Raw genomic sequence first — 24921 nt, 5'->3', positions numbered from 1 at the left:
TATTTAATGAGATAATACCTAATTTGCATATTTAAACTTAAATATTTCTAAAAACTTGTAATACAAAATATATTTGTCAATGTCAGTAATCAACTGGGCAATTTACATGCTGATATCTATTATTATTATTATTATTAATTTTTTTTCTATTCATTTGGGGTGTCTCCCCTTAAGTATTATTTTTATTTTAAATAAATTAATACTGTTATTTAGAAAGCATGCATTCAGTTGACCAAAAGTGACTATAAAGACATGAAAATGTCAAATAAATGTTGTTCTTTTAAATGTTCTATTTGTCTATTTTCAATAGAATTTTCTATTTCTTTTGAAATTTCTAAAACGCATCAGTTTCTACAAAAAATATGAAGCAACATTCAGAAATGTTTATTGAGCAGCAAATCATCATATTAGAATGATTTCTGAAGGATCATGTGACACTGAAGACTGGAGTAATGATGCTGAAAATTCAGCTTTCATCACAGGAATAAATTACATTTAAAAATACATTAAAAAGGCAACAGTCATTTTCAAATTGTAATCATATTGCACAATATTCCCGTTTTTACTGTATTTTTTTTTATCAAATAAATGCAACCTTGGAGAGCAGAGGAGACTTATTTTAAAGTATGATTCCTCTTTGTACACTGCTAGTGATATACAAGCACCATTTTCAGAATATCAGGCATTGCACGTTTTTGTCCGAGAGTTTATTTCTACATTTGCTGCAGGAGCCACATCTGTGTGGCAGCTTGAGATATTTGTTTTTGTGTGGAACCATCAGGCACCATCATGAATGAACCGTTTGTCTTTCTGACTGTGCAACTGATTGTTTTTTTAGCTGGATTCCGCTGAACCAAAAGATAGTGTTTGGTTTTCCTTATCTCAATATTGTGTTTGAATTAGGTTGTCCACAGACAGTAAATTGCTCGTCTCATTGTGTCTGAGGAATATAACGATATCGCGGGTTCGGTGTGGCACAAACATGCATATGGCTGTGCGCGAGGCCACGTGAACGCTAGGTGTGTGTGTGTGTGTGTGTGTGTGTGTGTGTGTGTGTGTGTGTGTGTGTGTGTTTGTCCCCCTCTGCAGCCTCTCGTTTCAACATCAGCAGAGCTGAGCAAAGGGGAGCTCTGGAATTTATGTGAATGCTCGAGCCAACTTGGCACGGCATGCCTCTGTCCTCCTTGCTGGAAACCCTTACACTGAGAGACAGACAGACAGACAGACAGACAGACAGACAGACAGACAGATATCCCTTTATCACTAAATATATGCTCATTATCACTATTTTTGTCTTAGTCTTATTCTGTACAGAAGTAAATTGTTCTCAATTATGTGCTCCACTGACACTGCTTGTTTAATTGAGTAACACTTTACAATAAGTGCCCATTGTTTAAAGTGCTCATATTTAGCTTTTTTCAGATATTACCTTTGATTAAGTGTGTAATATAGTTGTTTGTGAATGTGCAGAGATCAAAGTGCAGATAAATGGAGTTATTGTCTCTCAAAAGAAAGAAGCGACTCTGAACTGGCGTGAATTGAGTCGTCAGTAATTTCAGTCTTGATTCCTGCTTAAACTTATGTAGGTTTGTGTTAAATCTGCATAATGCCAGTCTATGCTCTTCATTGGCTGCCAGTGAACAACGTCAACTTTGACCCTCAAACACTGTAGTTTATCCAGGGGCCAATGTTTCGGAAAACACTGAAGCTTCCCTGGGCGCCGCCATTGATTAGCGGACCATCACCTGCTGTTAGCATCCCATTGACTCCCATTCATTTTGGCGTCACTTTGACAGCGAATAACTTTACATCTGAGGCGTTTAAAGACTCCATTTGTCCATTATTTATTTCTAAAGAAACACGAAAATGTATAAAAGGCTCCATTACCTTGTAGCTTACGTTATGGCCCCGTAGATGCAGTTTTTTAAAAAATAGGCTAACGATTGCGTCATAACCACGCGACTCTCTGTCGCACAGTAGAGAGATTACCGTATGGACAGGAGGAGAAGCTCATGCGCAATCGGGGGGACGTGGAGGCAAAATGACAAAATAATGAATCAGAATACTTAGCAAAAGTTACTCCTGCTCTAGCTCATGGACACCTCCTACTCACACTCTCCGTCTCTACAAGTTTCAGAAGGGAATCATTCAGATTTCTCTTAGCACAGCTACTAGAAGACAGACGGGTTGCTCACGTCACATCTACGTCGTCAAGCTCAGTTTGAGTCTGCGCAGTACGCTCAGCCATCAGGAAGTGAGAGCTTCTAATTGACTTCACTTTTCTCCGCTGTGTCCATTTATTTTATGGTCTATGAGTTTATCTGAGACTGGAAGAGTTTGGTTCGTGTTGTACATGTCGAGAAGATGCTGTTTTCTGCTGACAAAGCAAATCCACTTCTGAAGGATGAGGACTCGGGCTCGAATTGATACTGTAAAACTGTTTGCATGTATCAAAAGCAAAATTCAGAAATGGTAATGGGCGACCAATCACATCAGACTGGGCCGTCTGACCAATCAGAGCAGAGCAGGTTCTCAGAAAGAAAGAAACCGAATCGTTAATCGAAAGTTTCAGACACAAAGAGGTTAAGCTGCAATGTATATTATGAGAAGATTAAAGTGTTGCATGCATGATGCATGTACATCTAATATAGGAGACCTCCAAAACAAAATTAGAAGCCTTTAAAATAACTTAATAGATGCACTTCGAATTACAGTGAGCAATACAGATAGAGAACATTTTAAAAATGTATTAGTAAATTTAGAAATTAACATTAATTAATGCTTTAGTGTTGAAGTGTTGTAATTGTTTGTCCAGTTTTAAAATGGTTAATTTCTTTGGTACATTTTTAAATGGTCTCTTTCCTAGTGTATTATGCACTGTTTTTATAATTCGTTTTATTTGCACCACTAATATTCAGTTTGTTGATAAACTGCCAGACAGACAGAGTAGGAGTGGATGGAGACACAATGTGGGAGAGAAAATGTGATTGGAGAATGTGAAATAGTGAGAGACAAACAGAGGAGGAACGGCTAAAACACTTGAATGAGGGACAGCGGCTCCAGGGCCTGGAAAACTCATCCCAAATATCCCAAAACTCAACAGCTCTCCTGCCTGGAAATCCATGATGGATCCGAAAGCTGCAGAATGCTGCCTTCGGTGGTGGGAAGGCATGAAGGCACATCTGAAACCAATGTTTGAGCAACATCTTGTCTGCCAAGATGCCTTCATCTGCTCGGATTCTGACGGCAGCAAAGATCCAAAATTAACACCCGTCACTGGCAAATCTGAGAAAGTACTCTTGCAATTGACCGTTCGCAAAGACCCGCCCCCTTTAGTTACTGTTGCTATGTCCGACAAGCCACGCCTCTCTCACGCCACACATGTTCTCACACGGTGAAAAACACATAGCAGAGGAGAAAGGACACTGACAACACACTGACAGACAGGACAGACCAGCTTACTTTTGATATGAAACAAAATCTCACCTTTCAAATTTGATAATTTTGTAAAGAAATGTAATAAATAGATAGATCAATAATTAGCGTTTTGTGGCTCTTTAATGTGTCTGACAGATCGCTGTAGAGCCTCAGTTAAAGCTGCTCGTGAACCGATCATCTGTTCCTTCTAGTTCATTTATAGCACCAAATAAACATGAATGAACATCAGAAGGAATGTTGTTTTAACCGCGGAAAGACGTCACAGGATTGCCAACTTTGGGACTTTGGCTGGAGTGAGACTCTGTAAAACATCAGTGCGCGCGCGTAACCCTAACCCTAATTTTAAAAATGTCAGTCCTTGTTTACTTAGTATAAACCCTGATTTATGAAAAAAAAGAAGAAAAACAAATTAATAGAATGGAAAAGTTTTCAAAATGTACAATTAATTTATTGATTGCACTATAAAAAAATAAAGATATAGGTGATTAAATAACAAACATGTAAAACAACAACATCAAAACAATAAAAAATCTCAAAACAAAAGGGACACATAATAGTTACTCCACCTCCCCAGAAAACCACAACACAAGTTTCACACATTAGGCCTGTTGTAGCCTGTGCCACAGTGGCAGTGTTGGCCCACTTCACCACCTCTGCAGGAGGCTCGTATCTGAAGCAGGGTTCGACCCGTTCATGAACGTTCATCGCGTCTGTCACGTGACAAATGAACGAAAGACTCGGAAGGTAAAGTAATAATTATTTTTGACTGCATTATAATGATTTCTTAAAGGGGTCATATAATGGTACATGCACTTTAACAAGTTGATTGTACTGAAATGTGTGTTGGCAGTGCCTGTACACAACCATCATAAAATGATAGAAATCCATCCAGTGTTTTTTCTTAAAATCTTTTTATACGTTTCCCCCCATCTCAAATCAAGCTGTTCGATATTGTGACGTCACAAAATCGACGCCCCTCCCACAATTGCTGATTGACAGGAGCGTTTCAACACAGACCCGCCCTCGCGCCCTGAGCGAGCTGTCAATCATAGCCCGCGCGGACTGGCGCGGTCATTGTTGATAGCTGGAGCACTGAGTAGAATGGTGTCTCTAAGCGATTGTGGTGTTCTGTTCTTGGGTGTAATAAGGAACACAGTCATGTGGATGTTCCTAAATACGAACCGCTGAAGACGCAGTGGCTGAGTTTTTTTTCGAAGGGAATATTCCCCACGATCAACGTCAATGCTTTCATGTTTGCACGAATCATTCCACACACCAGACTGCTTTATAAACTAGGTCAGTATAAAGCTGTTTTTGCTAAGAAGCTGCTCCTGCAAAAAGGATCGGTACCAACTATTCGTGTTCCTGATGAACCTCCAGAAGAACTGAAGTGAGTGTATCGTTTTATTAACCTTTATATTCATATTTATATGAATCTTTGCAAATCGCTAGCACGCTTCACGATGAATGCGGCTGTTTACACTCAGGGTACATTACGGCATGTTTTCTATGTACAACGTTCTCGATATAATTCATAATCCCAGGTTTATAATGAACAACACGTTATGGTTATTGTGTTATTATTAGAAACGGTGTCCGCACAGAACAGAGGGGCGGGGCTCCACAGAACAGAGGGGCGGGGTCAGCAAAGCTCATTATCATTTAAAGACACATGCACTTAAACGGTGTGCTGAAAACAGAGCTGTTTTTGACCAGGTACAATTAGTGTTTTCTTACAATACTAATGATCATTTTGAATTAAAGTATATTACAAACTTTTAATTTAGACCCTAAAGAATCATATTAGCTTGTACAAAAATGGCATTATATGACCCCTTTAATTCAGAATATGATAAAGATAAAGCAGGGCTCTCAAGTCTCACGCATTGGGCGTGAGACACACGCAATTCAACCAGTTCACACGCTCACACGCCACACCGTGTATTTCTCACGCTGAAAAGGCAATGCCAACCAAGTTGTCCTGCGAGCTTTATATAACGTTGTATACGAGGCGCAGGCACACAAAGTGAAGTTTCCTGCCGCTAGCACGTATCTCGGCCAGATTGCGTTCATTACAAGGCAACACAGATGCGCGAACACACGGAAGTTGACGGAACATTCTCGGCCACCGTACGTTCGTTACTAGGTAACCAACAACATCGCGTGAACACACGTCGTGATGGAGAAGGTAAGTTGGAAGAAAGCTCGTCTAACATTTTTAGGCTAGAACATTTAATATATAGCCCATCGTTTACATTATTATTGATGCAGTCAAAAACTCTACAACTACTCTGCAACCAGGCCAGAAGCTTTGGCTCAGTTTGGCTAGCTTACGTTTTCTTAAACTAAGGGAATGTTAGTGGGTATGGGAAGGAATGAAGATGTATTTCTTCATTTTATTTTAAATACATTTAAATTTGTTTATTTTATAATATAATTATATATTATACTGTATTAATAGTCTTTCTAGTTACATTAAGGCTACATGTATTAAAGCAGAGTGCTCTGGGTAATATTTTATATCCTGTCAAAACATACATTAATCATTGCCATTGCATTTGTATTTTTCAAACACAAAACACATTTCATAAGCTGGAGTGTGTACTCTTGTGTACACACACACACACACACACACACACACACACACACACACACACACACACACACACACACACACACACACACACACACACACACACACACACACACACACACACACACACACACACACACACACACACACACACACTTTAATAATACTCTAATATGTCATTTGTTCACAATGTCCCATGCACCACACAATAAATAATTATACCATTTTGACTAGACACATTCAAAATGCAAAAAGATTTGTTTTTCCAAACTGTTTGGAGCAATTTGTTATATTTTTGTAATTTTTGTATAACTTATTTGTAATTTTGAAATATAACATTAAAGAGTATATTTGATGTGATGAATTGCTCTGTCATTTATCAGATTTACCAATTGTTATAATTTCAATTTGGGCTGGTTAATTATGAACAATGGGTAAAATTGGGGGGTGGGGACATATGGGGGCGGGGCTCCATTAGGGCTCCTCCCCTAACCGCATGTGATCTCACTCCAAGCTTTTGGTAAAACTTGAGAGCCCTGGATAAAGACTGCGTAGGTGGATGTGTTCGGGGAATTTGGCTGTTAAAAGTATAACATTTAAAGCCCCTTAAATGAACGAAATGACTTGAAAAAAGATTAGTTCATTTTAATGAACGAGATCGAACAAGCGAGTCAGTAAAATGATCCGAACTTCCCATCACTCACAGGGTGCATCAAGTCTGTTCCTGGTGTCAGTCGTGTTTAGGCCAATAACTGAAAAGGTTCGCTCAGCATCTGCATTTGAGTGTGGCAGGCTCAACACAATCTGGGCAACCTTTGATCATTTTGGGAATTTTAAAATGCCACTTGCCCGATTTGCCAAAACGTAATTTGTACCATGAGCCTATTTTTATTGAGCAATTATCTAGCCCACATAACGCACGTCAGACAACGTTCGCAACTATAGTTGAAGTCTGTACTCTCGGCACACAGACTGATTAGGCAAGGCTGCGTCTGTAGTGAAAGGCACACCATTTTATTATCAGCTTACCTTGATTGTCATCCAAACTTTCAAACGCGCATCAGTGGCTCCGACTCCAAACCTATGCTCTGAACTCTCTCTGAACTTTTCAGACGCAACCTGGACGCAACTGACGTATCAGGTGCAAGGTTTTCAGCGAATCAACGATCAGAGAATACTGCAGTGAGAACGTTGTAGGCAGATGTTACAGCTGTGGGCCTTAAACTCCTCTCCTGTCATTAATACGCTGTGGTCTAGTCTAGTAATCAACAGAAAATTAACGGATTGAGAGGGGAGAAAAATGGATTTTGGCGTGAAATTTCTTGCGTGAGCGTGAGAGCGTGAGATTGATGCTGAAAGCATGAGTGTCACGCCAGCTGCGTGAGAGTTGGCAACCCTGCGTCAGTACACCGTTTCAAATTCAAGTTCAAATCCTCCAACGTTAATCTACTAACTCTCCTGACTGCTTTGTCAGACAAAAATGGCGGATTTGGCGGATGGCGGATTATGATTGGTCAGATCGCCTGTCAATCAAACTCTCTGAAGGGTCAATTAGCCGGTAACTTTATGAGGACCTGCAGCATCATGGATTTAAATAGTATTTGAGAAGGACAATCTGACTCTAACTCTTGTAAATTACGTAATCGTTTCAGATCAGAAATTAAAGCCTGCTAAATAAAACATCTGTTGCCATTCTTTACAGCTCCATGTGCCGGCACACATGTTAAATATCACTCACATTAAGCCATCAAAGTGAACATTTTAGGAGAAAAATCAAATTTTTGAAGTGGGTCCACTTTCATTTTCTTCTATGACATGATGCTGTGAGTTTAACAAAATGACCTCTTTTTGTTTGTCTCAAAATGCAAAATAGAGCTTCATGGCTAGTAGAAATATTTATTTGTTGAACTCGCTCATCATTGGCAGGTGTGTGTGTATAATTCACTGCCTAATGATATCCAGCGATCTTGTGTGCGTCGTCTAAGAACACAAACAAGGACATTAGAGTTAGCCAAAGCTAAAAGGAAGATGGAAACTATAAAATACACTCATGGTTGCAAAACTAAATGAAATAAACATAGCCATGTAGTTTTAGTAAATTATATATAGTATATTATAAATTAAACATGATATGGTATTAAAACTACAATTGGACACAGAATTCACAGGATTTAAAAAAAATGTCCCCCTTCCAGATACAGTTTTTTGTAATCACTTTTGTTTGTTTTACACACGTGGTACATTTTCAAAAGTCTTAGTAGTACTAAACATTAATAGATAATCACATATTTTCAATTGACTTCTATACACAAAATCACCACTGTCTCTACCTACATTTTAACAAAACTGTCTCACCTATAGGCCTACAGTCACCGTGATTTTGCCAAGTAAGACATGCTCCATATTTTGTTGATCCTGGACCATTCCTGTCTGAAAATGTAGTCCTAACCCTATCCATACCCCTAAACCTAACCCCTAACCATAACTTATCCCTAATATCAGAGGGAAATGATAAGTGAACAACACTAATGTAAAAGCACTAAACCTGGTTGTAAACTTATACATTTTGATGTTTGCATCACATAATCAGCTCCATATGTGTGTCTTTTCTGCTGTAGTAAACTTGCCCTGAAGCTTGCCACTCGTGATGTGAAGCGCTCGGGAAACACAAGTCCCGATAAAAGAGCTCAAAGACTCATAGAAGCCAGTTAAAATGGCATGCCTGCTTCAGCTAATGCATTTTTATCTCACATTTGCTCTTGATCGGGTATGTTTAGGGTTTAGTGTAGGTGGAACGTTATTTTTACATTTACATTTACATTTACATTTATGCATTTGACAGACGCTTTTATCCAAAGCGACTTACATTGCGTTATCCTATACATTTATACATAGGTATGTGCAATCCCCTGGGATCGAACCCACAACCTTGCGTTGTTAACGCAATGCTCTTACCACTGAGCTACAGGAAAGCCATTTTTAAACGCGATAAGCCTTCACTTTTTTGAGTTCTCACCGGACTTTTAATATCCGAACTGCTGTGATGCGTATAACATCCAACATAATAAAACACTGACATATTCACTTTCTGTTTCGCATAACACTGAACATGCTTTTAGCGACACTCACTGATCTCTGTGTTGCGGAAAGAAGAAGCAGCGTAATATCATTTTGCATGAATTTCATTTAAAGCAATATACTCACATAGTGCAGTAGACTTAACTTTTAATTTAAATCTTTCTTCATTTTATTACATTTGATAACATTATTACATCCAACTCATTTTAAAGGTATAGCGGAGGATTTTCCCGAATTTTAGAAAAGAACCGCCCTCTCCACTTTTTGAAAAAATGCACATGCGCAACACTCTCCCTGCTCCCGAGAGGGAACACCTATTAAACGCTAGCATCGCTAATCATAGCTTACATTAACTTTTACTAGCAGTGATTTTAAATGGATTTCTCCAAATAGCATGCCAAACTTTACCTGTCGAGTAGAAGCATCAGTGGGAAGCCCAACCTGTGCTTTTAGCGCACGCCAGCGTGTGAAACATTCTCCCAAAAATTCTCTGGCCTTTCTCTTCTTGTCATACAATTCGTAGATACTTTTTCTCTTGCGACCCTCAGACATTTTGAAAAAACCCGGTGAGAACGGCGAGCTTTAATGAATGGCTGAAACCATAGCTCACCACACATATTCACCTGAAAGTGCGCATGTGCAGAAAGGACGAGCACGTACAACGGCCTTACGTAAACATATCACCAGAATGATTGACAATTAGGAGGACCAATAGTCTTGATGATCCACCCGGAAAAAGAAAATCCTCCACTATACCTTTAATGGTACTTGTAGTTTAAAACAAAAAAATGCTTTTCTTACTTAGTATTTTTGTCTGGTTTCCAGTCCAAATATCAAAAAATTCTTAAATCAAGATGCATTTACTAGATAAATCAAATTAGATAAGATATTATGTCTTGTTTTCCGGGGGAATGAATCAAAATTAAGTGAGTTTTTGCTTAAAACAAGCAAAATTATCTGTCCATGGGGTAAGAAAAATAATCTTAATATTCAAACAGAAACAAGATTATTTTTCTTACCCCATGGACAGATCATTTTGCTTGTTTTAAACAAAAACTCACTTAATTTTGATTTATTTCCCCAGAAAACAAGACATAATATCTTATTGCATTTTACTACTTTAGTAAATTCATCGTGATTTAAGATTTATTTCTTTTCTATTTGGACTGGAAACAAGACAAACATATTAAGTAAGAAAAGCATTTTTTTGCGGTGTACCTTTTTCAGATGTTGATGGATAGAGTTGAGTGGTGCATTTCAGCCTGGCCAATAAGAACTTGAGTATAGTAACTAGTATATACATAATTTATGATATCCTTACATTTGAAAGCCATTAAAATAATAATTATTGATGGGATATATCGATATCAGTATATTGTGTTTAGTCATATGATCACACATTAAATTTGACTATATATATATGTGGGAGGGACAATGGAATTTAATGGATTATGTTTTTTTTTCCACACAAAACCCCTCGCAATAACAGCTGTTGAAGATTACTGCAAAATTATCTCGCATGATAAACACTACACACACAAAAAAAAATTGTGTTTGCCATTTGTTAGCGAGAGAGAGAGAGAGAGAGAGAGAGAGAGAGAGAGAGAGAGAGAGAGAGAGAGAGAGAAACCAGTCAATGACTTTGTGTACAGGAGAGTGTTTTCCTTAAGAATATACTAAAGCTAGAAGTAAAACAAAACAATCAAAAACTAAACAGATACCAAAAGCTATCAATCATAGTGTGAAAATAACTAAAACTAAACCATATTGGTATGAATAATTGAAAATTATATTAAAACTACATACAAAACTAATAACCTTAAATACAAATGTCATGTGATTGATCTGCTGAAAGAACAAATGTGAATGTCACTTGTTTTCAGCATATACCGCTGTGATCTTTATTTCCTCTAATTATCATTCGGATGAAGATGAAACTGTGAGGACAGGGGTTTTCAATCTGCAGACGGAAAACAAGAGAAGTCTTTCTTTAGTTCAGGCTTTATTCACTCGTCATAAAATATTTTTGTTTAAATGTACAGTAAATTTAGTGTTTATTTGATGCTAACATGACAAACTTGTCTTTCTGAAACATGAATATGTACACGTGTGTGTGTGTGTGTGTGTGTGTGCAGATGAGCCGAGCATGTGCTACTATTATGACGGCGACGGCGTCTGTGAAGACTTCGAGCGGGAGACGGGAGTGAAGGACTGTGGTCTGTATACACCGAATGGTTTTCTGGACCAGTGGGCCACCACAGTGGAAGTGTCCCATGAAGATAGGCTCTACTGCCCAGCCGACGTGGCTGCAGGATATCCTGCTATTACTAAGGTTTGTGTCCACCTAGATTCAGACTTCAAGGAACACGTCGACTTATTGGGAGCAGTATGCTAGCTGGAGCCGTTTACCTCCAGTCTTTGTGCTAAGCTAGGTTAGCGGTCAGACAGAGTTACGGCACGCACGGAGATGAGAAGGGTGTGTATGGACTTATCTAACTCTGGGGGATACGGTGAATAAGCTAAAGTCCCAAAAGTTCCTTTAAGATGCGTTCACATCGACAGTGATGGAGGTGTTATGACTTTATGAGGAGGCCGGTCACGTCAACTCACTGCCTTCTGTGCGTTACATCACTGTGCCTTTGTACTGCTCGACTTTGCATTGCCAGCGGTTGCTCAAATGAACAATTCTCATTGACATCGAATGGTTGATTTGTTGTTATAAATTGGGGTCAGTCTGAATTATCTTTAGATGCTTTGAACATTCATGGACGAGCCACAGTCTTTTCACCTGCTATCTGATGCATGTCGCTCACAAAAAAGACACCCAATACCCTAAAATCAACACCATTCATATTTTCTTATATTCTATCATGCATTAATGTATTAAATACAGTATATTATGTAAAGAAAATTGTCTAGTTCTAAAACTATTCAAGACTTTTAACTCTGACATAAGCCTGACATATGAAATCCTTTTTTCTTTAAATGGAAAAGTTTACTTGACATTTACGCAACATATTATATATTTTCCATGTGTGTTTTTGTTGAGCATCAAATATGATCCATCAGGCTTTTGGGGAGCGTTCATCCCTCAGTCATCATTGTATTGCATTGCATTATATGTTTTGCCCTCCACAATAAAAACTAAACAGAATCGATCATAAAACTAAGCATTGAAATGTCATCTTACTGTTTATTTTTTGATTGTGGAGGGCAAAACATATAATGCAATGCAATACAATGATGGTTGAGAGATGAACAAATAAACCTCCCTCAAAAGCCTGATGGATCATATTTCATACTAAACGATGTAATAAAAAAATGATGTATGAACAGTCAAGTAAACAATAAGGCATGTGGTAGATCGTGAACTGGTTTTTCTGCAAAATTGGGCCTTTTGGAAATCGTGTGGACTTTTGCAAAAGATGGTCCTTCTCATGTAAGAACATTGGCTTGCCACAAATACTTGCCTCGGTTCCTTCCGTAAGACTGGAGATAACATCTCCATAGCTGAGCGGACCGTAAAGATGTCTGTGAAATTACACGCCGACCTCGGTGTCAAACAGTCCCGGCCTGTTTCCTTCCAACAACACACAGCGTAAAGTTTCCTAAATTTCCCATAAGTAGAATATATTCTGAACATGTTTCCGTGGGTCGATGCTCCTAAACATGAAGCACACATGGCTTTTTCCTCATCTCTTAGAGTGCCATCTGCCGTCTGTAGTGCGGTCTGAAGTCAACACAAGCCAAGGCGCATCGGCCAGGGCTGTTTAAAGAGCCTTGAATACTTTGAAATGTGTGTGTTGTTTTGTTTTCTCCGGCTGTTTGTTGTGTCCTCTCCTTCAGAAAGGGTTCGGACATGTCCCGTATACCTACAAGTGCCCCGTTCACCCCTGTAGGGAAAGGAGCGTAGCCGATAGGGATCTGCTGCGATGTTTTCAGAAGACAAGAGAAGGAGAGGAAGAGTCTGTGTCTATTTGCCAGGAAGAATAAACCAATCTTTAGGTCATTTTCATTCACTGAAAGCCACATCTGAAGACTCACACACTGTAATGTCTCTGCTCCCCACCTGACGTTTTAAAGACTTACAACAGGAGAGAACACAACGTCTTTTCTTCTGTGTGGCCTGGAAGAGATGCTCTTGATTTAGGTCATATACAGTAACTCTAGCCCATTTTCATCCATTTGAACTCTAATTAACATTTAATACCAATTAATCACAGAGATGATCTGTCTTCTACATCACGAGTGCAGAGGAAGCGTAAATTATGAGAATGAGTTTCAATTAAAGTAGTTGTCTTGTTTCGGGTTTCACACTGTTCATACCCTTGGATTAACAATTACTCTTCGATATTCATAATCTGAGCTTTCTAAATATTTTATTTCGGACAGTATTTTCTGAGTTTTTGGATAATAGCTGTGATTATTCCAATATCTGTAATTACTCCAGTTAGCACATTTTGCATTGTAAAGCAATATTTAAAAATTAAGATTATAAGATTATTAATGTATATACATGTTTATATATATATAACTATTGATGTTAAATAAAGCTTTATAAACATTATCATAAGCGTTTCAAATAGTAAAAAAAATAAAAAAAAATGCATCATTGTAGTATCTCAGTATCGTCGTTTACTGTTACTCTTGACAAGTTCATATTTCTAAAAACATGCACATTAATAAGACATAATGCATTCATTCAATTTGAACTCAATTTATTTGATCATTTATCATTTTGATGGCATTATTCGAGTATTCAGCTTCGGGCACATCCCTATTTTGCATAATAATATAATATAATGCATGCAATGTGTGTGCTTGTATTTTGTTACCACAATGACGTAAAAACGATTATAATTTGGCAAGTGTTTGCAGTTGCTTTTATATATAGAGCATGGTTTCCTAAATACAACAGTGTGTGTTTGAAAGCATAGGAAGAAAGTCTTCGGGTTGTTACACACACCAGCTAATCGAGCATCGGAATTACTGCTGAATTATTTAAATAATTACCTGCTCCTAATTTTACCTGTCTCCTGGGCAAACTGCAACCGGGATCATTTGAGGTACTTCTTACACCTGGCCAAGCACAAATGGGACTCCGCTGTAATAATGCTTAAACAGAACATCTTGTTCATGTAGTGGCACCATTAGGATTCTGCTTTTAGCTGACGCTGGTCTGGAGGGAATTCACCAGTTAACAGTAAGTAAGCACATGTTAGCATAGCGAGGTCACATAATGCAGCCAGCTGATCCCTAAGGCGCCCCATGTTCCTCAACGAGCGCTGACGCAAACTCCTTTGCCCTGGAGGCGTAATGACGGCATACAGGAGAGCATTGTGCTGCTGGAGACTGCGTGTGAACTGACTCTACCGCAAAACGCTGGCAAGGTCTTGCAAGGTGGGAGGGTCAGATGAGTCAACGCCCATTTCTTGTTGGGTCACTAATCGTCTTCAGCAATGCTTTGATTGCTGCAATGTGGCAAGATAACTTTGTGCAGTCATCTCTGTGCAACTGAAAAAGGCGCCATTGATTCCTGTAGCTCAACCAGTAGAGCATGGCGCTGGGAATGCCAAGGTCGTCGGTTCGATTCCCAGGGAATGCATGTAATGATAAAATGCATACATTAAATGCGACGGATAAAAGTGTCTGCCAGATGCATAAATGTAATGATTTGCCATATACTGTTGAGTCTTCTCCTGCTTCAATTATTCCAGATGGTTTCCCCATTAAAGACTGGACTTTAAAAGGCAACCTCCATTTACACTGCTGGCTGTTAACATGTCAGGGTTTTTGGAAGCCTGTTGAACTAGGGCTGTTTATGTGATGTGGAGTTAGCTCACAGACGGAGTGCTCTTGGGAAGCCATTGGCCAACCACACATTTTCCTTGTTTGCCCACAGAGGCAAGAGCCAATGCCTCAGGCCTGACACCCTAGACGAAGCCGTACCCGGCGCAGTCCTAGTCCCAGTTATGAGATCAGTGCTGTCATAAACCATCTGGGAGAAGTTGATATGGCTGAGGTTGCACTCCCAACACATTTCCCTTATTCTGTGGCAGATTTTTGAGCCTTGCTGCATGGATGTTACCTCACATGGTGCATGTTGCGCAGGGTTCCCTTATGTTGGGATGGTGGTTTGAACCTCACAAAGGTCTCTCAATAAATAGCTTGCAGATGTTAATTGACTAGTTGGCAAAGCCTCGTCTTATTTGTCCCAATTTTTCTGGAAAAACAAGTTCAAGTTTATCCAATGTGGGCAGGGAAAATAAACAAGCAAATATGCAAATAGATTCCAAATAAGAAACATTCATTTCCCTTGAAATGGTTTATGTGAGGAAAGGTCTTTTGCAACAGTAGAGTTGAAAGTCTTTAAGCTTGGAAAACAAAGACAAAATGCCTCTAAATGTTCACAATGACTCAAGAAGCCAAAATTGGCTCATTTTTAAATAGTTAGCGTGGACAACTGCTCAGTTGCACTTTTCATGCATATCGCCATGTAGAGGATCGAGGGAAATGCTCTTCCTTTGAGTGATCTTGCAAAATAAATGATTTTTCCCTCAAAAAATGCATTTTTGCTCAAAGACAAAATTACACTTAATATATAAAAAATACAAAAAAACAGCTTCTGGTTCATTTAAGCCACACTGTTAAAGGGGGAATTCACCCCTGGCAAGATGGGCTTTAATAAAATGTGTCTGTCTATGCAGGAGAAACTCACTGCTACATGACTAGAGAAAACAGAGATAAATGGCTTTGTTGTTCATTTTTTGGGCCAAAACTTCAACTTTTGCACTTTTGATTTTGGAACCGACTCTTTGTTGATCTGACTGTCCATTGGCGGGAATACAAACATGCAGAAGTTTGATCTGTAGTTTTAACAAAAGTTGTCAAAAGTCTGGTGGATGGCGCAAAATTATGCATTTCGTGTCATCCGATGGACTTTTGCTGGCAAATACTGTAAATGGGGATATCTGTGTCCAGGCAACACAGAACAAGAGTGCATGTTGTTCATTTATAAATACTACCGACAGTGTAACAATCCAAAGCTGGTTGCAAATCTGCAAACTAATCCTTTAGTCAAGTGATCCAGGGGCTGATTTGTTGCCAGGCCGCACAGCTGAATGTGTTTTTGTTGCACCGAGAAGCGTGGGTTCCTCTGAGAATTGAGGTTTGCGGTGACTGAGCACTTTGTTTTACCTTTGCAGAGGACACCTGTTGGATATCCACATCTTTTCTGAAGGATTGTTGAAAACATGCTCTCTTTTGGTGCAGCAAACATGGACACTGGTGAACTTTGACAGGCCTGAATCATTGGCTTAGTTCACATTAGGGGTGGAACATCTTCCCAAAATTAAATATCACAATCTTATAACAAACAATCACGTTCCACGATCTGAATCACGATCTTCCCAATTTTGAGATGTACTATCGAGAATTTCCAGACTTGAACAAGCCTATGGACTTTGACTATGAAATTTGCACAATTTAAAACACAGTATTGCATTAAACATTCAGTTGTCAAAATAGTAATTAAATATACATTGATTCTTATTAAAATACTAAAGTTATTCAGTCAAAAACTTTTGAGATGTTTTTCTAAATGTCGACAAAAAACTATTGCGAAATGACGCCGTTTCCATTGACCGATGTTATGCGACTAAAACTTCATTTTTTCCTCTCGCGATAAGTAAAATCATTCCAAAAACCATGGCAACGGACGTTTTTAGGTTTATGTATATCCCAGCCACTGCACTGGCCATTATTATTAATCGAAGGAGATGTATGTGTGTTTTCCAAGCATTAATGGTAAGGAAAGACCCTTATTATACATGTGAGCGGCACATATGAGGTGTTTCTGGGTGTTTCTCCCTCAGATCTGCTTCGAGGTCTTGATTGTGGCATTTATTTGAGGTTTAGAATCCAGTATTCCTGTAATTCTTTTGTATTATATAAATTTAATAAATAACTCTAGTCTCGTATTCTGTCCAAACACACCGCGTCATCTACGTCAGGTGACCTGTAAAATGCGCAAAAACTGTTTCCATTGCAGTTTTGCGGAATTGCCTGAAAAACCACCTCATGCGAGCATAAAAAACTAAATGGGAGTTTTTGCGAAAATTCCGTGTTTCCATTGGGCGTATTTTCATTTCGCAATTTCAATTTGCGCAATTTGAAGGGTAATGGAAACGCAGCCACAGACAGCAGCAGGTATTTGCATTAGGCTTTAAGACCGAATGCATGGATCTAAAATAATGACACGTATCTGATTTCTTTCCCAACTGTTCATTCACTCAAGACATAACTGACTGTCTTTATGTAAATACTTGCCAAGACAGACATTTTGACATATTTCTGCATATATTTGATCATTTAGGCATTTCTAAAACCCCAACTTTGCTCTTCCGTGTTCTGATCAGTCTCTTTTGCAGTTTTAATACGCTTTCGATAACACTTTTTAAAATAAAGCATGTCCCGCAGGCATTTTTACGACAGTCACGTTACATGATTTGACTGATCTGGATGTTAAGTTGAGGGGAGAAAGCACACTGCTTTAAAGGAAAGAAACATGCATTGAAACATGCATTTAAAGGCATGCGGTACAATGATAATTTCATCTTGATTATCATGCTTTCGTAATCGTTGGAAGCCAAAATCTAAACCAAAATTTGGTTCATCCCACAGATGTTAAATTGTTTTTCAAATGCGTCATCACTCATGAAAGACACATAATAGAGACACATAATTTAGCCAGTCAGCAAAGCCATCCAGTAGACAGTCATTGCTGTATTTTAGCACTATTATGAGGACATAAAAGATGTCACACTCTCTATGATTCGCCAAAAAAGTAGATTGTGGACGTCTTCAAGATCGATCACGACAGTAAATTGTTAAATTGCCCACCCCTAGTTCACGTTCATGCAATTATTAATGAAGAAGAGGTATATGTATTTGGCTTGCTGTCCTTGATGGAGGGTTCAAGCTCAAGACTCCAGCCAAGCCCGAAGCTCCCCCTAGGACTTTCCTTAATTGTTTTTTGTGGTATCCAGCCAAGGAGGTGGAGTTGCCGGAAGTAGGACAGAAGTAAGCAGCGGCTTATACGCTGGTTCATGCACTGATTGATCAGTCTGCATAAACATGTCCCTCCCGAACATTTGTTGGGAATCCAGTGAGCCCATGTGGAGCCTTTTAACGTACACTGGAACTTGACGGTGTAGCCTTAACCGAACTTTTGCCGAGTTTTGCCCATGCAGTCTGAGGAGAGACGGCCTCCCCCTGTGGCTCCCAATGATTTCTCTCCATTTCCCCTTTTATCTTAAGTGGTGATTTACAAACAAAATCTTGGGGTTTGGCTGTGGTTCTGTGTATATGTGTCTGTAGTAAGGTGGTGCTAGGGGAAACTACACAGCTGGTACACATTAGCTCTTGGACACAATTATCAAACCATCCCAGGCTTACTTTGTTTTCAGGAGTGAACGCTTGAGGTTGTTTGCTTGTAGTTAAATCCACATCGAAACATCCAGTTGCTGGGTCGAACCCGGAGCTGGGTAATAAGTGCAGTTTTTCCGCATGTCGCCTGCTCTGTATAACACGGTGTGGGACGTGGTGACAAACACATCCGCAATTACATCACAGCGCAGAGACTGGCCCGGCAAACCGCACCGGGTTGAACTTTGCAGCTGTCAGTGATCCACCGCACTGACAGGACCAGCCTCACTGCACAAAAGATCTCAATTAAGTTTTTTCTTCAGATCGGTTTTCCTCAACCGGCTCCGAGCAATGAGTGTTGATTTTTCCAGCTCCTTTTATAATTTACAGCCTGTCCTCACATTCCAGTAACCTGTGGTTTGAGTCAATATGTTGTAGATCATTTGTTTTATTGGTTTATTTAGCCCCTCATGCTGGGCTATTGGTGGGCCTTTCCTGGCGGTGGCGTTGTGGTTTACAGTGATGTCACAGGCCTGCTATGCATCCGCAGGGAGACTTCCACCACCCACTGATAGGTAGCAGTTACTCCAATGATCTCATCAAATCAGTGATAAATACACGTGGATGAGCCCAGAAGCCAGCATACTTTTTTTGTTTTTGTTTTAAGAGTACTTTTTAGTGCAAACTGCATGTTAATTGCAATTAAATGAAAATGTATTACAGTTTTAAATTTATATTAAAATGCAATTTGGCAAACTTTAGAGCGCTTTCTGCACCCACTTCAGTTGTACTTATGCACTGCCGAATGTACAAACAAGCATTTATGGGAAACTAAAATACTTTACTAAAACTTTTATGTCATGTATTTAAGTAAATTTGCAGTTCCCTTTCAAGGGAACTCCCGTTGCGTCGAGAAATGACGCTGTGGGAACGCTTTGCGTGATGACGTCTTGAAGCACATGTAAAATCAGTCCAATGGTGTGGCGGAACGTCAGAGGCGGGTGACGTCACGTACCAGGAAGCTATAAAAGCCGGCCCGAAACAGAAAACGAAAGCTTTCTGAGTCTTCAGTTGCGCTCTGTGTTGAAATCTGTCCTTGTTATTTGGTGTTGTCTGTCTCTATATATATATATTGATTCAGTTATGGCGAGCAAGCAGCAGTATCGAGTGTGTGTCCATCCCTGCCCGCGTTATTTAACGGGAGGTGACACACACACTCTTTGTGTTGTTTGTTTGGGAGAGGAGCATGCCCAGTCAGCACTCGAGGGTGGTGACTGTGAGCATTGCTGTGCGCTTCCATTGCGTACGCTCCGATCCCGTTTGGCTCGGTTCAATCCCGACCACGTTCCCCAGGGCTCGGGTCCCGCCGCGGCTGAGGCTCGGCGGCGATCTCAGACCTGGGGTTCGCAAATGGATCTGTCAGTGGATGTTGAGACGGGCTCTGCCTTATCTCAGCATCAATCTGACAGATCCAGTGCCTCTCATCAGGGTGCGGAAGCACGCGCTGCGGTTTCTTCCCCCCTGATAGAGGCAACAATGCTGCAATTGTCCAGCTCTGAGGAGTTGGATGTTGTGAGTGTTGAAGCTGAGTCTGAGGATTCGCCACCTCAGTCTCACGCGTTTGAGGAACTGCTCGATGTTATTACTAGAGCAGTTGACAGACTTTCCATTGAGTGGCCAGAGGATAGGCAGGACGTTCGCTCAAAAAGCAAGCTTGACGAACGCTTCCTGCCATCTCGTGCGCAGCCCCAGCGCAGGAGTCTTCCGTTTTTCCCCGATCTCCACACCGAGGTGTCGAGATCGTGGGAAAAACCAGTGTCGTACAGAGTATTTTCACCACACACATCCCACTACTCTTCCATTTATAAATATAAAGAGCATGGTTATGGGGAGATGCCGAAGGTGGAAGAGACGCTTGCGAGCTATCTCTCTCCAGCAACGGCATCTTCCCTGAAGACTCCTACACTTCCATCTAAGCCAGTAAAAATAACATCTTCCCTGGTTCATAAATCGTATGCAGCCGCTGGTCAGGCAGCAGCGTGTCTGCATACGATGTCTATTATGCAAGCCTATCAGGCTGAACTGCTGGGTGATTTAGAGGAGGGCGGGGGTATTGGTCCCGACACTGTGGCTGAACTACGCAGAGCCACAGATTTGTCTCTCAGGGCCACCAAGGAGACCGCCAGATCAATTGGGCGGTCTATGGCAGCCCTGGTGGCCACTGAGAGGCATCTGTGGCTCAATCTGAGCGACATTAAAGATAAAGAAAAAAATGTTCTCTTAGATGCTCCGGTCTCCACGGTTGGTCTATTTGGCGATGCAGTTAATAGTGCAGTAGCAAAATCACAGGAAGCTGCCAAACAAGCAGCTGCTCTCCAAAGACTTCTCCCCCGCCGTTCTTTCTATGAGGCTGCTGAGCGGGAGCAGCCTCACTCCTCTAAAAAGAGCGCTGAGCACCGTGCCACTCAGAAACAGAGCGTTTCCTCCCGTGCTCCCCCACAAAAACCTCGGGGACACGGAGGGCGCGCTCAAACCCAGCAGTCTTCGAGGGGTAGAACGGATCTGCGGACCGTTCTTACCGCCAAGAAGGCTGCTGGGAAAAAGTCCTGACGTCCGAGGACCCAGGACAAATGAGGGTAGTCCCCCCCGAAGCAGAGCGGTTAACACCTCATTTTACGGTGCCCGTCTCTCTTCGGTACCCTCAGGGGACCGTTCTGCCAACCCTGCCGCCTCCGGTGTTACAGGGCGCAGCGGTCTCCGGCGAGCACATATCTCAAGGTCCACCCGGAAACGTAGTGGCCTCGGGATGCCCGCCCCCTCCGAGGAGGGTGCTAGAGCAGTCTGTTCGGTCGTTCCCTGCCGGTTCGCCATTACAGGGCGTCGAACAGGCTACTCAACAGCAACAAAATCCAGAAACCAGTCTCGAGAGGCTGGTACCTCTAGTAGAATCTTTGACAGCGTGGAAGCTACTGTCAAATGTTTCTCGTTGGGTCCTGCAGACCGTGGAAAAAGGGTATCAGATACAATTCAAGAAACGCCCACCTCGGTTTATGGGGGTCCTGCCCACAGTGGTGGGCCCCGAGCAGGTTCTGGTTATGGAACAGGAAGTAAACACTCTGTTAGAGAAAGGGGCCATAGAATATGTACCTCCCTCCAGCAGGGAAACCGGGTTTTACAGCCGGTACTTCATAGTTCCAAAAAAGGACGGGGGATTGCGTCCCATTTTAGATCTTCGAGTTCTGAACGAGTCAGTCATGCAGCTCAAGTTCAAAATGTTAACATTGAGGCAGATCGTGCCACAGATCAGGTCCGAGGACTGGTTTGTCACGATAGACCTCAAGGACGCATATTTCCATATATCCATCCGTCCGTGTCATTGGAAGTTCCTGAGGTTTGCTTTCGGGGGCAAAGCATACCAATATCGAGTTCTTCCATTCGGCCTAGCTTTATCACCCCGCACTTTCACCAAATGCATGGATGCAGCTCTGGCGCCACTGCGCCTCCAGGGTATTCGCATTATGAACTACATCGACGATTGGTTGATTTTAGCTCATTCGCATCAGATGGCGGTTCAACATCGAGATGTTGTTCTCGCCCACATGAAAGAGTTGGGGTTACGGCTGAACGCCAAGAAGAGTGTGCTTTCTCCACTACAGAGGACCACTTTTCTAGGCGTGGTTTGGGATTCTGTGTCGATGCAGGCGCGCCTGTCACCGCCACGGATAGATTCCATCCTTGCAGCTGTGAAAAGTGTAAAGCTAGGTCAGCTACTCACTGTCAAACAGTTCCAGAGACTGTTGGGTCTCATGGCAGCAGCTTCCAACGTGATACCTTTTGGACTGCTACACATGAGGCCCCTGCAGTGGTGGCTCAGGACCAGGGGGTTTTCCCCGAGGGGCAACCCATTTCGCACAATCAAGGTCACGCGGCGATGCCTACGTGCCTTGGTTATGTGGAAGAAGCCTTGGTTCCTGTCCCAGGGCCCAGTGTTGGGAGCTCCTTGTCGTCGCAAATTGCTAACGACGGATGCTTCCCTCACGGGCTGGGGAGCGATCCTGGAGGGTCGCTCGGCTCAAGGTCTGTGGGAAGACCATCATCGTTCCTGGCATATCAATCGCCTAGAGATGTTAGCTGTCTTCCGGGCTCTGAGGAGCTTTATCACAGATCTCAGGGGGCACCATGTGCTAGTACATACGGACAACACATCGGTAGTCGCCTATATCAACCACCAAGGGGGTTTGCGCTCGCGCCCGTTATCCAACTTGGCACGCCATATCCTCTTGTGGTCCCAGGGGAAGTTACTGTCACTCAGGGCAGCTTACATCCCCGGGGTACAGAATATAGGAGCAGACACTCTGTCGAGGCAGGGGCCGAGGCCCGGGGAATGGAGGCTCCACCCCGAGGTGGTGGAGCTGATATGGAGGGAGTTTGGCCAAGCACAAGTGGATCTGTTTGCGTCTCGAGAGACGTCTCACTGTCCACTTTGGTTCTCCCTCACGCATCCAGCTCCTCTGGGACTGGATGCTATGGTACAGACGTGGCCGAGGCTACGTCTGTACGCCTTTCCCCCAGTTGCTCTGCTCCCGGGAGTTCTGGAAAGAGTTCGCAGGGACCGGGTCCATCTACTTCTTATAGCCCCGCGCTGGCCGGGCAGAGTATGGTTTCCCGATCTTGTGTCCCTCCTCGACGGGCATCCTCTGGAGTTACCCGTCAGGAGGGACCTTCTGTCCCAGGCAGAGGGCTCGATATTTCACCCTCGGCCAGAACTGTGGAACCTGTGGGCTTGGCCTCTGAGGGGGCCCAGCTCATAGAGTCAGGTCTCTCAACCGAGGTTGTTGAGACCATTCTACAGTCCAGAGCTCCCTCCACGAGGAAACTTTATGCCCTGAAGTGGAGAGTATTCACTTCTTGGTGTAGTGACCGTCGGTTGGACCCAGTCCACTGCCCAATTGGTACAGTGCTGGAGTTCCTGCAGGAGCGGTTCACTGCAGGTCTGACCCCGTCCACTTTAAAGGTCTATGTGGCGGCCATAGGTGCTTACCACATTCCTTTGGGTGGAATGTCTGTGGGGAAAGACCCCTTGGTATCTCGTTTCCTTCGTGGCACTTGGAGGCTGAGGCCTGCAGTTCGCTCTAGGGTGCCACCTTGGGATTTGTCCTTTGTGCTACAAGGCTTATCCCAGGCCCCCTTTGAGCCCAATGAGGAGGTTCCTGAGAAGTTTCTTACTCTGAAAGCTCTTTTCCTTCTGGCTATTTCTTCTCTCAAGAGAATAGGGGATCTTCAAGCATTGTCGGTGGCTCCGTCATGCTTAGAGTTTGCTCCGGGTATGGTTAAAGCGTTCCTTCATCCGAGACCGGGTTATATCCCCAAGGTCCCCACTAATGTGGTCAGACCTATTGTTCTGCAGGCCTTCTGTCCTCCTCCCTTTCAAAATGCTGACCAGGAGGCTAATAATTTGCTTTGCCCTGTGCGGGCGTTAGACGCTTACGTCCACAGAGCTGCCTTGTGGCGTAAAAGTGATCAATTATTTGTGTGCTTTGGGTCCCCTAACAAAGGGGGCCCGGTGTCTAAGCAAAGGATGAGCAAGTGGGTGGTCGAGGCTATCTCACTTGCTTATGAGGCGGCTGGGCAGCCTTCTCCTTTGGCTGTCCGGTCGCACTCGACGAGGAGTATGGCGGCCTCTAAGGCCCTTATTTCAGGAGTTTCTTTACAGGACGTCTGTGATGCGGCAGGCTGGTCCTCACCGCACACTTTCGTCAGGTTTTACTCTCTGGATCTAGACTCTGCTCCAGGGTCTCATGTTTTGTCTTCCTAGTGCTGCTCTACGGATTTCACACAGGACAGACATTTGTAGCTATGGAGGCGTTGGTATAGACGTTCCCACAGCGTCATTTCTCGACGCAACGGGAGTTCCCTTGAAAGGGAACGCCTCGGTTACGACTGTAACCTCGGTTCCCTGAAGAGGGAACGAGCGTTGCGTCGCCCTGCCATATCTCCTTCATGCCTGTCAGCTCGACTTCAGACTTTTACGAAGCTTTCGTTTTCTGTTTCGGGCCGGCTTTTATAGCTTCCTGGTACGTGACGTCACCCGCCTCTGACGTTCCGCCACACCATTGGACTGATTTTACATGTGCTTCAAGACGTCATCACGCAAAGCGTTCCCACAGCGTCATTTCTCGACGCAACGCTCGTTCCCTCTTCAGGGAACCGAGGTTACAGTCGTAACCGAGGCGTTATACATTTATAAATATGAAATTTCATTAAATTATATTAGCTTTAAATGTAAAATTGGATAACATTCTACAGCACTTAAGTACTTTACATGTGATTTAGTATGTTAGTCAACACTTGGCAAAATATTATAAAAAGACATAATGATTTAAAAT

The 24921-nt window shown here is 42.1% G+C and overlaps 1 protein-coding gene across 3 annotated transcripts in view; it reads left to right on the top strand.

Moving 5' to 3' along the window:
- Positions 1 to 24921, top strand: part of pappaa (pregnancy-associated plasma protein A, pappalysin 1a) — a 115793-nt gene that overhangs the window by 39743 nt on the left and 51129 nt on the right. For all 3 annotated transcript variants that reach the window (XM_082170498.1, XM_082170497.1, XM_082170499.1), the window contains one exon: positions 11245 to 11441. In XM_082170498.1, the coding sequence (XP_082026624.1) occupies positions 11245 to 11441 (197 nt within the window). The remainder of the gene's footprint in view (positions 1 to 11244; positions 11442 to 24921) is intronic.

The sequence above is a fragment of the Leuciscus leuciscus genome (genome assembly GCF_965113295.1).
Source record: "Leuciscus leuciscus genome assembly, chromosome: 5".
In the NCBI taxonomy this organism is placed as follows: Eukaryota; Metazoa; Chordata; class Actinopteri; order Cypriniformes; family Leuciscidae; genus Leuciscus; species Leuciscus leuciscus.
This window is presented reverse-complemented; position numbering and strand designations above follow the sequence as displayed.